The following is an 18,831-nucleotide window of genomic DNA, read 5'->3' as shown; positions in this document are numbered from 1 at the left end:
GTGGAGAAGATGGGATATGGAGAAGTAGCAGGGGGCATACACCAATAATCTGAGAGATGAGAGCGCCCTGCTTGCCTGTAGCACAGCAATGTGGATTGTGGCCCTTTTCAAGGACTCAGCTCCTTTCTTTCCCCCTTAATAGACTCGAAGGATGCCAAGGTTAAATCTATGGAAGAGACACTTTCAGGTTTGGGTGGTAAGGATGATCTCTGCTCAGACTGTTGTGGGACGTATACTGGTGAGTTTTTAAATTAATATGTACGCATTGGGAAGGGAAGTATATTATTATTATTATTATTATTATTATTATTATTATTATTATTTTGAATTTATATACCACCCTATACCTGGGGGTCTCAGGGCGGCTCACAGAATAAAATCAAGCTATAAAACAACAAAATACATAATAATAATAAAACCAATAGCCCCCCCCCAAAAAAAATCACATTTTAAAAGGGCATAGGATGTCAATCAAATCAACCAAAGGCCTGGTTAAAACCATACATGATATTGCAGTAGGAGAGGAGGCATGGCTGCAAGGTGATAACCACCCCCATCAACATTTCTTATGTTCAGGCACCACAAAACAGCACCACTCATGCAAAATAAGAAGGTACTGGCAGGTTCAATAAAGACTCAAGGTTTTCCAAATTAAACATGTCCAGGAATGTATACAGATGTCACAACATAACCCCCCCCCCCAAAAAAAAAGGTTAGGAGAAAAAACCCTATCCAAAATATTGCAGTCGGAAGCAGTGTCCAGGTGGAATTTGTCAAAACGTCTGGGAAAATCCAGACATACGGCAACCCATGTCGGCCGTGGGTTTTTTTTGCCGATTTCCCATAAAAATAGCTCAAAAACATCAACCCTGGGTATGGCACTCCACACTGTAACTTTATGTTGCTGGTCCAGTTTGTTATTTCAGTTGCGTGTAGAGGTCCTCAAGCCCACCCCCAAATGATTCACACCGGACACAGAAATTTTGTTTAAGGTTATTGGCATAATTTTGTCCACAACTTTTTTTATTAAATTACAACATGTGAGTGGTTGCTTAGGCATTGGTTTGACTATAAGTCCCATCCAGGGGACAGGCTGACTTCCATCCGCTTGGTGGAAGACAGCAAAGGGGAAAACACTTTGAGGAGAGGATTGGGGCCGGGGTGGCCAGGACCCCCCCTCTCCCCTAGTGTTCCCAGGGGCTCTTGCATGGCCCTAACCCATGACCAAGGGACGGACAAGCATGGAGAGCCCCTGGATTCCTTTAACGGAATTCCCCGCGCAGCAGCAGCATTGGAGGGGCAGGCACGGCCAACCACTTCCCCTCCACCAACCAATTGAATAACCAATGCCTAACCGCCAACCTTACAAGTTGTGACTAATTACTACGCGGTAGGCGAAAACCAAATGGCCACAGCCAATCAGCCAAATGGGAAAATTCCTACCAGGCCCCTGCAACAAAGCAGACGACCCCATGACAGGCATAGCAAGGTCAAAGCGCACACCTACAAAACGAGGGGGGGACAGGTGGGAGATCCGGTGCATGCAGCAAAGAGGGGCTGGTGCTGCGAGCACCCAGAATATATAACCCCTGAGCTGTCTATCAAACTTTGCAACATACAATTCTCCCCAACAACCCCAAAAGCCCCTAGCAGCATCCTTGGCTAGCTAATTAAATCCCGCCCCACAACTCCAGCAGGGTGTCTTGCTAGGCCCCAACCGCAACACGTGCTCTCTGGGAAGGAGAACACGCTTTAGTGATGTGTGAGGTTCATTGTGGTTTACATTGGGGATTGGCTCAGCTATAAGTTGGTCTACTTTCCCCCAGAACCCTAAAAAAATAGCTCAGCTTATTTCCAAACCAAGCAATATTTGACTTCCTCTTCTTTGAGGTCAGCATTACATGATACGGAAGCTCAAATGCAGGCCCTAAGCCCAGCATGCTCCACCAAAATCTCTGTTGTCGAGAGTTCAAGGCCTATAACTACAATGTACTGCAATATATGGACAGATTGTGCTCTCCTAAAAGACCACAAACTTACATTCCAGTCCTAAGCCTCATAGATTTTGCTTCCAACTAAATGTTCTTTGGATTGAAGCCGACCACTTCTGATCTGAAATAGCATTTGCTTGGAGGTAAGCGCCATTGATTTCAGTGGAATTGGCTTGTATTCTGAGTAATAGCATTTTAAGATCAGAGTGTACCAGAGCATTCACACCAGTTTTTTTTCCTCCTAGTAGATGCCTCATATCCTCATATTCTGGACAGAGCCAGTGATTAGTGTGCCACTTCCAACTTCAATTGCAGTCATGTTGTTGATCACATCAACCTTCCCCTCCACAGAGTTTTATGAGTAGAAACATGTGCAAACTGGATATGCTACAATTCCTGAATTAGTTTTAGGAATTATAATTTTAAAACCAAGATTCAGGAGGAGTGGAGAGCAGGGCAAAGTGAAACAGTGAAACAGTAAAACAAACAAACAAACAATAAAATAAAATAAAATAAAGAACCAGGGGAAGTTGCAAATTCATATAACGCGTGGCAAAGAAACTGCTAGCACATTTGTCAAGCTAAGTAGGGTCTGGTATGGTTTCAAACTGGATGGGGGACCATGTGTTCAGATTCCTGCATTGCAGTGGGTTGGACTAGATGACCCTTGGGCTCCCTTCCAATTCTATAATTCTATTATTCCATGTGTGCTGTATAAAATTGAATGCACTGTGTAAAATTGAGGGTTGCTTTATGTTACCCTAATATTTTATCTGACAGTGGTTGCAAATAATAAAAATTTATGTTGTGACATCTGTGTACATTCCTGGACATGTTTAATTTCATGTGCTGGAAAATACATACATACATACATAAAAACAAACAGTGCTTGATACAGATTAATCCATTTGTCCCCTTCCTGCATAGGAATGAACTGTGTGATGAACATATGCTTGGAAAGAGACGGCTGTATCATCACAAAATAAAGTGTCCAGTGATCTGCAATGCAGGTGGCGCTGTGGGTTAAACCACAGAGCCTAGGGCTTGCCAGTCAGATGGTGGCGGTTTGAATCCCCGCGACGGGGTAAGCTCCTGTTGCTCGGTCCCAGCTCCTGTCAACCTAGCAGTTCGAAAGCAGTCAAAGTGCAAGTAGATAAATAGGTACCACTCCAGCAGGAAGCCAGAAGCGGGTTAGTCATGCTGGTTACATGACCCGGAAGTTGTATGCCGGCTCCCTCGGCCAGTAAAGAGTGCCGCAACCCCAGAGTCATCCGCGACTAGACCTAATGGTCAGGGGTCCCTTTACCTTTAATCTGCACATGAAAGCCATAAAGTGTACATCTACCCAACATTTTAGTGAACTTTAAAGGAAAGGATGGGGAACTTGTGGCCCTCCAATTATTGTTGGACTCATTTTTTTTTTTACCAGCCACAGCTAGCATAGGCAACACCCAGGGATAATGGGAGTTAGAGTCCAAGTGAACCTGGAGGGCTACAGAGTCCCCACCCTTGTTTTGAGAAGATAGTAAAATGGTTTTGCATCTTGATAGATGAGTGGCATGGTTTAGAATCAGCTGGATTTTCATATCATTTATCACTGATTCAATCTGGGTTTCTGTTTTAGGTCATACTGGTGTTCCTGTTTAGCATTGGATCACTTATCATTTACTTCATCAACTGTCAAAGGTAATTATAATTCAGATATCTATTATAAAGTGTATTTTAATTTGTTGCCTTTTTAAAAACAACTGATATATGTATTCAAAATACTGTATTTGTATCCACTTTTCACTTGAAATCACCAAGATGGCAAACAACAAAAGCAACAGGGAAGGATAATAACAATAATAAAACACACACACACACACACACACACACACACACACATATAATATATAATAGTAATAAAAAGACAGTGTTAAAATTCATATTGAAACCCTCAGTAATCCATCAATCACTTTAAAAATCAAATGTACAAATTATATTGGGAAGGACCACTCCAAGAAATGCTCACTAGAATTATATTTGGAGGCAGAATGTCCCCCAATATCTACCTTTGTGGTGAGCAAAGGTTGAAACGTGAGCAAAAATGGAGCCAGGTGGTCTTCCCTTGGGGACACAGAAAATGCCTTCTCCCCCCAACTATTTGTTATATTTATGACATTAGAGGAACCTGTAGCAGGATTCAGGCTGATCTCAGCCCTCATAGGAAGCTGCCTTATACCAGTCAGAACCATTGACACACCTGGATTGCTATAGTTCACACAATGGTTGGCAGCAGTTTTCCAGTGTTTCAGACAAGAGTCATTCCCAGCCCTGCCCAGAAATGGTACGAGGCAGCTCCCTATGTTTCTGAGCTAAGTCTTGTTCACAATGGCTGGCCTCAGCTCTCCAGAGCTTCAGGCAGGAGTCTCTCCTGGTCCTATCTGGAGATGCCAGGGACTGAACCAAGGGTCTTCTGCATGCAAAGCAGATGCTCTGCCACCAAGTTATGGCCCTTCCCAATGCCAGGGATTGGGCCTTTTGCATGTGAAGCATAACAACAGAAGAAGAGCTCTTCTGGCTCAGTCTCATCCAGTCTAGGATCCTGTTCTCACATGGCCAACCAGGTGCCCTTGAGGAACCTGCAAGCAGAACCTAATTGCAACAGCAATCTCCTTACATGTGTCTAACCACTGAGCTAGTGGTTACTCTTGCTCAGACAGGCTCATATGTGAGTAGACTGTGATACTCTTGTTCTGGGTCATGTAGGGTTTTAATTAAAGCAACAACCTCAGTACTTTGAATTGATCTTTGGAACCTACTGGTAACAAACATAGAGGAGACAGTAGTGGCACTATGTGGTGTGTTTGCACAGTGTGTATGTTTTGGCTGTCACATTCAGATTGAAGTACTAAATTCCATCCTTTATTCAGAAATTTAAAATACAAGGTATTCTATCAAAGTCATTAATGCTCCAAATTGAGGACCCACATGAGCAGCTGGGGAATAAATGGTGAGAAAACAGCTACTGTATCTGTTAGATACTTGCAACTGAAAGCATATGGTCCCACTAAAAGATATAGGGTACAGGCTACATTTTGAAAAGTGGGTTGTTTTTTCTGGGTTGGAAGCAGCAACATATTGAAAAGCACAAATCAAAATGGCTTTGGCAATTTTGTTCTGTCATTCTGCACTTGTCAAAAACACAAAATGTGGAAACTGTCAAGGGTGCCAAATGGAATGTGAAATTCAACTTGTTGATATTTGGGAAGGGACATAGCATGATGATGCAGCATGAGAATGGTTTTGCTCAGTTGCTGCCAGTTCTGAATATCTCATTAAACCCAAATTTGCTTTTAATGACAAATCTTGCACCAGTCTATACTGGTTGAAAGGAAGAGAGTCAGGCATATGTCACACCTTAATATGCTTTGCAAGCAAAAGGTCCCTGGTTCAATCTCTGTCATCTCCAGATGAGTATTTTTCCAAATATGCCCATCCTGAAATCCTAGAGACTAGATACAGCATAAGGTACTGTAGTTCCATTGTTCCCATGAGAAAAGGTCAATGTTGTGATGAGTGTCATAAAATGGGCCAGATTATCTATCCCACCTTTCATCCAATGAGTTCAGGGTTATGTACATAGAGCTCTGGTCTACCTGGTCTCAGTCCAAGAATCTAACCATTAAACCACACTGACATGGGAATTCATATCAGCCTATAAACAATGATGAATCACTTTCCCTCTCTTCTCCAGTGTTAAACAGTTCTGTCTCTCATTTGAAGACCAGACAGTTTTTGTAGACCTCTTCTTCAATTTATTCTTCCTCTTTTACTTCGGATTGCGGGTAAGAATTATTATTTTTCTTTTATAAATTAATAGGGAAAGTCATGGCCATGCATAAAGGAATGTGCAGGTGTTAGAATGACATATGGCAAAACTGAGGAGATGTATCTCCCCCAACACTGCCCCAACACTCTCAGTAGCAGGTGAAGTTCTAAACATTTTTTTCCCCCAGATGGCTGGTGAAAAGTCACATCATGGAATGAATGATGGGAGACATCTGTCAGCAGGGCTGGCCCACCTATGAAGCAGGGTGAAGTGACTGCCTCAGGTGGTCAGATCCACAGGGGCAACAGATTCTGATTCTGCCACTGTGGTGGCAGTGACATCTGCAGCCTGCTCCTTGGAGGCCAGGTATTCTGCCTCCTCAGCAGTGTAGTGAGCCAGTGTGGTGTAGTGGTTAAGAGCGGTGGACTCGTAATCTGTGTAACCGGGTTCGCGTCTCCGCTCCTCCACATGCAGCTGCTGGGTGACCTTGGGCCAGTCACACTTCTTTGAAGTCTCTCAGCCCCACTCACCTCACAGAGTGCTTGTTGTGGGGGAGGAAGGGAAAGGAGAATGTTAGCCGCTTTGAGACTCCTTCGGGTAGTGAAAAGCGGGATATCAAATCCAAACTCTTCTTCTTCTTCTTCTTCTTCAGCAGTCGCCCGCCCAAGCTGCCTCTGCTGCAGCCTCTCAGTTACTAAGAGGTGCTGCTGGTCTCATCCCACCCATAGGAAAGAAATAACAGAGGCTGTCTTGCAAAGGGACAGCTGACCTAGAACCTCATCAATGTGATCAGGAGCCTAGTTAATCCACAGCTCGTGTGGAAGAACCCGTGCAAATGAAGCCAGCCCTGAATAATTGGGAACCCCCTTTGGACTTCATATGTTTGTGTGTGTGTGTGCTTTATTGTTCATATTTGCACCTGTACATCAAAGATATATCTTCCTTATTTTACATAAGTCAGTTTTGTCAAAACGAAAACCCAACAAAGAATATAAGTCCTCCTACACTATATTTAGCACATAAGTTTGACTTCCCACCCTTTCCCAATTTATCCACTCTAATAAACCTATTGCCTCAATATACCTGTATATAAATCTGTTTTGTCCCTTTTAACCTATATTACTTGCAGAGATTACTCAAAGGCTGCTACCAATTTCAGGTTGCAACAATTGTCCTTTAAATATCTCCTTAGACGTTCCCAGTTTGAAATGACCCCCTGTTTTGACTTATCTGTGATCTTTTCCGAGAGACTGTCTAATTCAGCATATGCTACTAGCTTTAGATTTACTAAAGCTACTCATTTAGAAAGCTACTAGATTTAGATCTACTAGCTTTCAGATTTAGTGGGAATTTTGTCACTCTTCCAATGTTTTGCTCTAAGTATCCTTGCAGCAGTGGTGGCATACAGAAATGCTTTTCTTATCTTCCTAACAATATCTGGACCTGGAATGCCAATAAAAATGATTCTGGTTTCTTCAGAAAAGATACATTTAACATTGTTTTGAGCTCTCTCTATATACAGGTGAAACTCGAAAAATTAGAATATCGTGGAAAGGGTCATTTCTTTCAGTAATTCGACTTAAAAGGTGAAACTAATATATGAGATAGACTCATGACATGCAAAGCGAAATATGTCAAGCCTTTATTTGTTATAATTGTGATGATTATGGTGTACAGCTGATGAGAACCCCAAATTAACAATTTCAACTTTGGGGTTTTCATCAGCTGTATGCCATAATCATCACAATTATAACAAACAAAGGCTTGACATATCTCGCTTTGCATGTTATGAGTCTATCTCATCTATTAAACTCCAGTAGCTAATGAAAACAATTGCTTACATAAATGGACTTTTCCACAATATTCTAATTTTTCGAGTTTCACCTGTACATCATTCCAAAAGGTCTTAATCTTTTTACACACTCACCACATGTGGAAGAGAGTTTCACCTGGTTCTCCACATCTCTAGCATGTATTTGGAACAGTTTGTACATTTTGGAAAGTTTATAGGGGGTTAAATACAATCAATATAGCATCTTTTGGAGGTTCTCCCTTAACGTAAAACATGCCGTAAATTTCCAATTAACTTTCCATAGGTGGGGAACCCCTTCTGGACTTTTTGTGTGAAAAAGAAAATGAATACACAATATTTGTGTTGGGAGATTGAGATAATACTGGTTTGTAGAAAGTAGAATAGTTTGATGTTATCATGGGACAAATGCTTTGAATAATTCTTTTTTGTACAACTTACAAGGGGAGAATCAGAAACCCTTTTTCTTTCCTTTCCCCCAAATTTATCTCCCCTTTTCAGACCGCCTTAGGTCAACCAGATGTTTTTTTAATTAAATGGCTGTTGGCAGATGTTGATAAATCCATCAGTTATAGGGTGGCACTTTCTGCTCAAGCAGCAAGAAAGAAAAGGGCAACCTTTATGGATAGTGCAAGTGTCAAACCCTAAGGATGCTGACCAGAAGGAATGTTGTTTTTTAAAAAAAATAAAATAAAATTTAAAAAAAATCTGGACATTGTAGCTTTGTCTTGGTCTGCTGCATGCAATGTCTTTTGTTCTGAAGCTGTGTGATTTGTGCTTATATTGTATTCTGATGGCCATTGGCTATAAACAATAAAATTCTATTGGGATAATTATTTTTATATAAATAACAAGGGGAGAGTTGGAAACCCCTTTTTCTTTTCTCTTTCTTTCTTTCTTTCTTTCTTTCTTTCTTTCTTTCTTTCTTTCTTTCTTTCCTTCCTCTCTCCCTCTTCCTCTGCCCCTTTAACTTGTTGAATCAGGAAAAAGCTTAATGGAAATAAATAAATAAAAATGGTGGAAAAATGAAAATGGATTCAATTTCTCCCCCATTCCTAGCCAGAAATAATGAGCATCACCATAATTTTATTATTTGTACCCCACCTGTCAGGCTTCGGAGAATGTCTCTCCCCCCCCCTTTGGCAAAGCAGCAGCCGAACAAAGCATTAGAGTCCCTTACCAGTTTAAGAGTGTTTAATGATCACAGCAAAAGAACCCAGCAGCCATTCTCAGAGCGAAGGTGCTCCCAATTAAGTTTTCCTCCTCCTCCCCCCCCCCCGAGTCATCGTCACTTCCCCTTCTTGCAACCTGATCTCACAACCATTGAGTGTTCTGCATAGAAACCTTATCAGCTCTCCTTGCATTTGGAGAGATAGGCTGGGCACTCTCTAGCGAAGGGGAGTCAGTTATCTCTCTCTCTCTTCCTGTTCTGCTTCTTCTAACTGTTTCCCACTCAGCTCTGCCCAGCTGTTGTTTTCCGAACCATGTCCCTCTGCAAACCAATTCTCTAAATCTATGCTGCTCCACTGTACCTGAGCAGCTTCAGGATCTTGGTCAAGAGCAGGAAGAGGGAGAGGTTCCCACCATTCCTCTTCAGAGCTGTAATCCTCAGTCTGCTCTCTGACACCGCCCATCTGACTAGGTTGTCCCCTCTACTCTGGGCAGCTTCCAGCATATACAAAAAGTAGAGGGTAGGTCAAGGATGCAGGATTCAGTATCATAACCTTCTGCGTACTAGCTTTTCATATGAAGGGCTAATATCTGAAGTGAAATGGTAGGTGATCAGCAGCTGACAAGCAGGCAAGAAGAAAGGCAATGAACAGGAACTCCACCCAGTCACCCTCCCTGAAATGGTGTACAGTAGTTTGGGAGGATGGATAGTGGGTGGGTGGGTGGGTGGAAAGACAGCTAGACAGATATGGTCCTTGTGTCATCTGATTTTGTGCAGTTTTTCTAGTTCTTTGCAGCAAGTGACAAGTTGACGTTTTGGATTGAACTCAATTCTATTGTGGACTTCTTCACCATTACCCCGGTCTGTGTAGCTTTCTATTTAGGAAGAAACTGGCTTGGTGAGTACACCAATATTTCCATTAACTTGCATAGAAAACAGCATAAATTCCCAAGAAAGACTGAGGTAGGGAGAATACCACTCAGTCTCTCTCTCTCTCTCTCTCTCTCTCTCTCACACACACACACACACACACACACACACACACACACACCAAGGAACCTCTTACCCCAAGGACAGTTGCCAGGAGCAAGCTTCTGCCCCCATGGGGGATATGGTAGAGTTCTCCTTTCCACAAATTGCTGTAACTGGAGTGCTCCGAGAACACAATTGTTGTGGTTAAAAGTTAGATCTGCCCATGAAATCTAAAGATCCCCCCTTTCCTGTTAAGCTCTGAGCATTTCCTCTGTTTGGTTTTGTTTTTCAATAGGAAAAAAACACAGGATTTGAGGGCAGAGCGAAGCACCCTGCTCTGGTACCTGGAGCGGCGCGCGTCCCAGGGGGCGTGGCATGTGTCCCAGGGGGCGTGGCATGCCTCTCAGGGGGTGTGGCATGTGTCTCAGGGGGCGTGGCATGCGTCTCAGGAGGCATGGCATGCGTCTCAGGGTGTGTGGCGCACCACCCATGGGGGCGTGGAGTGCGTTCAGGGGTGTGTGCAGCATTTTGTCACCCCGGGGTGACAACCCCCCCCTTTGGAATGGCACCCAGAGCACACACCTACACACACAGACAGACACAGACACAGACACACACACACACACACACACCTTGGAACACCTGTTTGAGGGACAACTGAAGCCCCAAGGTTACTCAAAAGCTTAAGCTTTCCCTGCTCCAACTTTGGATGTCTTTTTAATAGTGCAGCCCAACACAGAAATATGTGAACTTTCTGAAAATCAGCCAAACTTGACCTTGTATTTCAGGATACGAAAGGAACCGATGCACATACTGCTAAATGACACTGTAGATTAGCCATGAAATACTACCAAATACACAATGCTGACCATCAAATACTACCAACTCTTCTCCTCAAATGCCTGTTTCTATCAGGAACCATTGCTATCCTCTAGTAGTCCACTTCACTGAGTTCAGTGGAACTTACACCTAGGTAAGGAAGCTTAGGATTTCAACCTAAGCATAACAGACCAGATAATAGCAGGGGTTATGCTCAAATGCTCACCACCACAAGGACCTTTCCCTCCACTCACAAAGCCTCATCCTGCCTCCTTTCCTGTAGGTTTACGTTTCTTGCGAGCACTCCGACTGATGGAACTTCCCAAAATATTACAGTTTCTCCAGATTACGACGACTGCGTAAGTCAGACTAGCATCATACCACCTTTTCTTATAAGCAATAGATTTCCCTTCTATCCCTCCTTCCCCACCTTGGGATTTTGGTGGCCTGGGCAACAAGTCATTTGCTTAGTGTGGAGTTTTGCACACAGGGTTGTGATTTGGACAGCTTTTGGTTGGGGGAGACACAGGGCCGGATTTATGTTTGATGAGGCCCTAAGGTAATGGGGCCCTTTATATGTCCAGCTGTCCTTTGTCAACAACGAATTGTCACTGGGTTTGGGTTTTGTTGTTGTTGTTGTTGAATATATGCTATATGATAATTTATGGACTTAATAGGTATCTAAAGTGATTTGCACATAACAAATAGGAGCCTACACAACACAAAACACTGTTGCTGTATGTAGGTTTTACTTTATTTGTTTTTTATCTTATATTTTGGAAATGTGCATCCAGGTTTTTTTCCCTTTAAATTTTTTTGGGGGCCCCAAGAGAATGGGGCCCTAAGCTATAGCTTGTTTAACTTATATGTAAATCCGGCACTGGAGAGACAGCACAAAACCAAAGATAAATCAGTGGAGGTTTGACTAAGGACTCCTACTTCTTTCTCCCTCCCTCCCTCGCCAGTTAGAGTGTTTCATCCTTGGAGTGCTGTGGACCCAATTAAATTCCAGACTGTGCTTGTGGAATGTCCTCCTAACATCACCATGAATCCTGTACAGAGAACTCATTATCTGAGGCTGTATACACACAACATTTTATTCTCAATATCAATGGAGACTACTTTCTATGTAGTCTGCACACAGTCCAGATCTGATGTATATTTTGCCCCTCAAAAGTGCTTCTTGGGAAACTGGTCTCATTCCAAAAATAAAAGCTCAAAGCTCATTGCAGGTGAATTCTGCATTACACTGCAGTATGTCCTGGCAACAGGTGTGTGTCTAAACACACATGTGCCCAATGGCATTGCACATAGGTGTATGCCAATATCACAATCCCCATTTCCTTCTTAGTTCACCTGGACAGCAGGAATCTAGAATCAATTTAGATTAAAATCAGCATGTTGAGGATAAACATGGATGATTCTTGGGAAAATTTATTATGTTTAAAAAACAAAATACAAACACTACAAATCCAAAAAAGAAAAACAACACTTGACTAAACAACAAAAACCAAAACACCAAAAATACAACAAATAAATCCTAGGCATCCTCATACTTGTTTAATTCTTACTTAATGGACTTCCTCCCATCTTCTATGCTGCGTTCATTACAAATTTACTTTAGTAACTTTATAACAACTTTAAATCATCGTTCACAATTAATCTATACCTTATCTATCTATCATCTTATCTCTAACAACTTATATCATACCTATACACCTTAACAATTCTAGCAATTATATCCTACTTTTTCTAAACACAATCTATACTGTTGCCATTAGTTCAACTGATTTCCAGTTCAAATCTCTATCTTTTCGCATTTTTTCATATAGTCTCTGAATTTCTTCCAATCTTCTTGCACCCCTTCCTCCCTCTGTTCTCGGAGTTTCGCAGTCAGTTCAGCGAGTTCCATGTATTCAATCAACTTCATCTGCCATTCTTCCACTGTCGGTAGATCTTCACTTTTCCAATTCTTCGCTATTAAAATCCTAGCAGCTGTTGTGGCATACATAAAAAAATGTTTTATCTCTATTGGGAATCTCATGGTTGACTATGCCCAGCAGAAAGGCCTCTGGTTTCTTAATAAATGTGTTTTTCAATACTTTTTTAAGCTCCTTGTAAATTTTCTCCCAGAATTCCTTTACCTTTGGGCACGTCCACCACATATGATAAAAGGTACCTTCTACTTTTTTACATTTCCAGCATTCATTACTCACTCCATGATACATCTTAGCTAATTTCACAGGTGTCAAATACCATCTATACATCATTTTCATAATATTTTCTCTTAAAGCATTACATGCAGTAAATCTGATACCTTGCTTCCAGAGTCTTTCCCAGTCCTCCAACATTATATTATGTCCCACATCTTTTGCCCAACCAATCATGACTGATTTAACCATTTCATCTTTTGTATGCCACTCTAGCAACAAATTATACATTCTGGAAAGATTCTTACTATTCGGTTCAATTAGTTCTGTTTCCAACTTGGATTTCTCAGTTTCAAAACCTAGTTTTCTATCTATCTTAAAGACTTCATTAATCTGATAGTACTGCAACCAGTCTGTCATCACCTCTTTCAATTAACATGGATGATTCTTGGGACTGGCACAAGCCTGAGACTGGTCCAAGATCAGCCAGCAAATTTTCTGGATGAGTGGGGATTTGACCCCTGGTCTCTCAACACTCTAATCACTACACTGGCTTTCTAGCTGAGTGTGGTTTCTTATGTAGATATGCATCAGAAGGTATGGGAAAGCTTTATGATTTGAGAAACAAACAACAACAACTTTAGGGGGAACCCTAAGCAGCCCATTGAGGATTGAACATGCTCAGTGATCACAGAATCCTAGCTGACTGGGGAATGGATGCATAACCTGGGGTAAGAATGGAATGGTATATCCTGGAAGTAGGTATGGCTGGCTTGCTAGAACCCTGCATACTCTGCACTGCAACATTTTGTTACATGTCCTGCATGTCCTTTGGGAGTCCTACTGTGCATTGGTAAAACACCACACACAAAAAGTGTCTTGATTCAAGAGCATGCACAGTTGCATTAATTGCTTATTTGTAGTTTTTAATCAAAACACAACTGCCGGTTGGTTAAAATGCAATGGATGGGGAGATTAAAAAAAAAAAATGAACTGCAGGAACTGAAAGCTATGGCAAAATGTGCTCTGTACAACATATGAAAATTGAAACAGAACAGTAAAAAAAATATATAATGCATTGGTGCCATTTTGGACGCAATAGCAGAAAACCTGGAACTCTGAAATCTAGAGAGAAATTAAGATAAAGAGAAAAATGGTATGTTGTTGGGAAATTCATACATATGTTGTGATTATTGGTGGTTAGTCACTTTGTGTGAACCACAGGCCAAATAGCAGAACGTAAAGCATAATTCACGAATGGATCTATATTTATCTCCAATTGAATTACTTATGATAGCAGTACGGTGCCTAAGTGGGATTCTACCCACCTGAGTAATGTTAGGAGGAATAAGTAGAGATGACTTTGGCACATTGGCACTCAGGTCATGTCTTCCCTTGCCGGTTTAGCACTGCAATCAAGCTGTCCAAACTCCTAGCTGTATCTGTCAGCACTTGTCTCACTGCTGCAGGATTTCTTCATTGGGTACGTAAAAAGCAATGGCTGCAATGGCTCAGGCTTTCAGGTTTTTACGTGACATTTTTTTATTCTATTTTAATTAATTTATTCTTTTTTTGTTTGTTTGTTTGTTTGTTTCTTGCACAGATCGAAAATTCTGGTGATCCCTGGTCACATACTAAAAATTCCCAAAGCCTGACTTACTTTGATTGCTTATACATGGTCATGGTAACCATGTCTACAGTTGGATATGGTGATGTGGTGGTAAAAACCTCCTTAGGGCGGACATTCATCATTTTTTTCATCATTGCTGGCTTGGTAAGGAATTTCTTAGCCCTTTCAAATCTACTCTACGGTTTTCTTTGTCTTCTTCGGAATCCTGTATCTGAGATCTTTAGTTCTACCTAATTTGATGTATTACAGAACAGCCTTTTTTCATTGGCACCTTTAAGTAGCAATTCTCAAGTGCATGAACCACTATAGTAACTCATTTGCCAAACTGACAGATGGCCTGATTGAGGAGGCCACATTGCTGAATAATCTCAAGGGGAGGACTGAGATTCTCGGAGTGTTCAAGAGGAAAGTTCCCTCCCCCCCCCCCCCATTTCCACAAAACCTTGGTCAGAATTTCTGTCTGAGAAATTTCAGTTCTTTAAGTGTGTCAGGTCAATGACATCTTATGTGTGCTAGGAAGTGCAGGAAACAGTCTTATTTTGAATCAGACCAACTCAGCATTGTCCTCACTGACTGGCAGTGACCCTCCAGAGTTTCAGGCAGGAGTCTCTTCCCACCCTACCTGATGCCAGGAGTCAGAGTCAAGCATAGGTTGAAACAGTGTCTGTGCCGTTAACGCTTTAGTCAAAGAAACCAAAACAGTACAGACCTTGTGATCCTATCAACTCTTCACAATAGGTCTTACTCCAATGAGGTAGCTGTGAAGACTGAAGCTCCCCACCTTCCCACCACTCTCTAAAGCCAGGCTTCCTCAACCTTGGCCCTCCAGATTTTTTTTGGCCTACAACTCCCATGATCCCTAGCTAACCGGACCAGTGGTCAGGGATAATGGGAATTGTAGTCTCAAAACATCTGGAGGGCCGAGGTTGAGGAAGCCTGCCCTAAGGCTCCTCCTCTCCAGGGTCTTTCCCAAGCAGTTGCAAGCTGCATCTATACACAACCAATCTCTGCTCCGCTCTTTTCATTTCTCTGCATGTTCTAGGAGACCAAGGGGGAGGAGAGCTGTTTGCAGCAGGAGGGGAAATTCCCTGGTTTCTTCCAAAGCCTATCTCAATGCTGCCTCTTGGCCAACCTCCTCTCTAGTCTCTGCTTCAGCTTTGGAGTCTGAACTGCTCTCTGCCAAAGTCCCTTCCTCCTCACTAAATCCTGTTACTTCTTCTGCTTCTGACACTTCCACCTCCCAATCTGCTCCTTCTTCTCCCTCTGACTATGCATCGTCGTCCCACCACCAATCCCCTGGCTCTGAGCCTTCTTCCCCTGGGGGTTCCCTTTGGGGTCCCCCAGCTAGTCCCTCTCACCACTCCTCGGCATCCAGCCAGTCTGTGATACCTGGAGATTGAGCCCAGAGCTTCCTGCATACAAAGCAGATGTTCTACCACTGAGCTGCAGCTCTTCCCGAGACTTTTAAATGTATGGTGAATAATAGCCTCAGTGCTAACATTTATTTGTTCTTTCTCAAATGTCCTTGGGTTTCCTATTTATTTACATAAGAATTTTCACCCCGGCATTTCATTCAATCGAGCTTGTATATTTCCATTGTCCTAGGTCCTTTTTGCAAATTTGGTGCCTGAAATGGTAGACATTGTTGGAAGCACTAAACTACACAAGGGTTCCTACGTGGCTGTGAAAGGCAGAAAGTGAGTAAATTAAAAAAACAACAACTCAAAATTTGAAACTTTATTGTGCTTGGTATTGCTTGATCATACTGGCTGCTGTTGAGTAAGAGATTGTGAGTATTTGTTGCCACTTCATTTCTGGGCCCAATTCCTGGTGCTCCCCTTAATTGTTGTTGTTCTTTAGTCATTTAGTCATGTCAGACTCTTCGTGACCCCATGGACCAGAGCACGCCAGGCACTCCTGTCTTCCACTGCCTCCCGTAGTTTGGTCAAACTCATGTTGGTAGTTTCGAGAACACTGTCCAACCACTGGATTATATTTTGGAAAGGAAAAAAAAATGAATTCCTATGCCCCACAAATAACCCAGAGATGCACCTGGACCGTCCACGGGCCAGATTGAGAAGGCAGTTGGGCCGGATCTGGCCCCCGGGCCTTAGTTTCCCTACCCATGCTCCAGCCCATCCATTTCTTCCTTAGATAATTTTAGGTTTCCTGTCAGCATCGTTTTGCCTTCCCAATGCCCTTTCCTAACCACACACACATATTTTTTTTGAATTTTAAAGAGATAAATAAATTAAATAAAGTCAAACTGAGGCAAAATAGAGGTGTATAAACAAAATGTTGCTAGGAAGAGGCATCCTATTGAACTGCACTGCTGGGATACAATCCTAGCGGCATGAATGGTGAAATCCAAAGACCTGCTGAGCTCAAAGCAATGGGGCAGAAGCCAAAGGGTGTGTGTGGGTGTGTGCGCGCGCACATGTTTCTACATTTTCTTCTTTTAGTACCTCTCCCCACCAATTTTTTCCTCCCATTGCTCTCAGACAGAAAGGAAATCAGTGTACCAATTCCAGAACTGCTGTATTTCTCACTTGTGATGGAATCATGTCAGGAGAGTTGGAGAGCTGAGGATCCAGTGGCTCTAAAGCCTTTCCCAACCCACCCTGGAATGAAATGATCCATTTTTGTTCTTATAATCCTTGGAACTGACAGTGAATTCAGTGGCAGAGGAAGCCGATCGGGCGCCTGGGGCGGCGCATGTGTCCTGCACCCAGGGGCAGGGCCAGCTGCCTACAGGGTGGGGCAAGCCGAGACAGGATGCTCCGCGGGGCCTTCGAGGAGTCTGACTGCCTCATCCCACTCAGCCGCCCTACAGCTGAGGGGGAGGCGGTGGGCAGACCGTTTGGGCAGCGCAGAGCCTGCGGGCACCCAAGCCACCACATCACTTCCAGGAGAGACGTGTGGCTCAGACACGCTGCAGGCCCCACAGTGACTGCTGGCTGGCATTTGTCACCTCCCTCAGTGGTGACACCCAGGGCGGCCTGCCTCCACCACAGACCCCTTCCTCCACCCCTGAGTGGATTGACAAATGTGGAGGAGGTTTTCACCCCCGCGATGGAGTAGTCTGCAAGGATGGAGCTTTTTCTCTGCAGGACACAGTGACAGATCAGCTGTATCTCTTAGGTTCTGTGACATCTTTCCAAGGGCTATAGGATTGCTCTCTAAATATGTGATATAATGATTATATCATTAGACCCAACATCCTATGAATAAAAAGCCATACATTATATGAATGAAAAAATGTAATTTCATCAAGATTATTTTTGTGTTGTGTTTTACCAGTCTGGAAGTGCACACTTGTGAGTTGACAGATTTGGATTGTCATGGTGGCAGCTACAGTTGGTCTGCAGTTTCCTAATTTGTAGTGTTGTGCTACATTTTCCAGGCAAGAAAATGATCTGTGGACATTTCTTCTTCCTGCAGATATATTGTGGTCTGTGGTTATATCACTCTGAACAGCGTAACTACTTTCCTAAGGGACTTCTTATCCCCAGGCTCTGGGCAGGTTGCCACTGAGATTGTCTTTTTGGGAGAGTAAGTATATCACATTGATTTCAATGGGGGGGGGAATACATACCATCCAGATTCCTGGAGTGGAAATTGCATTATTTCTTGCATCTGCTAGCAACACAACTACCATTCTTAAGTACCTTGCATTGTATGAACATATAATGATAACCTTCTTTAGTGCTACACCAAATGTTTAGGGTGAAAGCAAAGCAAAACAAAGCACTCAGCAAGTGTGGCTGACTGTCACAATGAAATTGCAGGGAGAAAACCTATCTCTTACTACTTTATTGAGCAAGCAACACAGGAACAGCCAAAACTGCACCTCTTACCTATGGATGCACAAAGCATCTGAGCTAGTACCTGAGTAACATTTCATAAGAAGGAACAACTGCACAGTTCCAGAGACAACCTTAGCTGGTGTACCACAGGTCAAAGGCCCAACCATAGGGAGAACACACCCCCCCCCCCACATACTTATTTTAGCAAGGATCCCTTTTCTGGGTGACTGACAGAAGGAGGTAGGGTTGGAAGTACTTGAGAAATACAAACAAAATACTCTTGGTTGATTTTCAATGGGACCTTGCCTTGCTGAAAGGGAATGATGGGTTTGAATTTTTCAGGGTGGGCAAAATGATTACTTGATTTAGTACTTGCTTCACTCTTGTTGCTCCAGCTACACACACACACACACACACACACACACATTCTTCTAAGGGTGTTACTGCAGATAGAATCATAGAATCATAGAGTTGGAAGAGACCACAAGGGCCATCCAGTCCAACCCCCTGCCAAGCAGGAAACACCATCAAAGCATTCCTGACAGATGGCTGTCAAGCCTCCGCTTAAAGACCTCCATAGAAGGAGACTCCACCGCACTCCTTGGCAGCAAATTCCACTGTCGAACAGCTCTTCCTAATGTTTAGGTGGAATCTTCTTTCTTGTAGTT

The 18,831-nt window shown here is 42.8% G+C and overlaps 1 protein-coding gene across 1 annotated transcript in view; it reads left to right on the top strand.

Moving 5' to 3' along the window:
• The window catches only part of KCNU1 (potassium calcium-activated channel subfamily U member 1), an 86,040-nt gene that overhangs the window by 952 nt on the left and 66,257 nt on the right, over positions 1-18,831 (top strand). The window contains 9 exon segments of the mRNA XM_033172504.1: positions 143-238; positions 3,616-3,677; positions 5,731-5,821; positions 9,573-9,684; positions 10,861-10,936; positions 14,135-14,210; positions 14,331-14,501; positions 15,963-16,054; positions 17,799-17,909. Coding sequence (XP_033028395.1) covers positions 143-238; positions 3,616-3,677; positions 5,731-5,821; positions 9,573-9,684; positions 10,861-10,936; positions 14,135-14,210; positions 14,331-14,501; positions 15,963-16,054; positions 17,799-17,909 — 887 coding nt within the window.

This window comes from Lacerta agilis, chromosome 15 (genome assembly GCF_009819535.1).
Source record: "Lacerta agilis isolate rLacAgi1 chromosome 15, rLacAgi1.pri, whole genome shotgun sequence".
Classification (NCBI taxonomy): Eukaryota; Metazoa; Chordata; class Lepidosauria; order Squamata; family Lacertidae; genus Lacerta; species Lacerta agilis.
The sequence above is the reverse complement of the archived record's forward strand: the minus strand, read 5'-3'. Positions and strand labels throughout refer to the sequence as shown.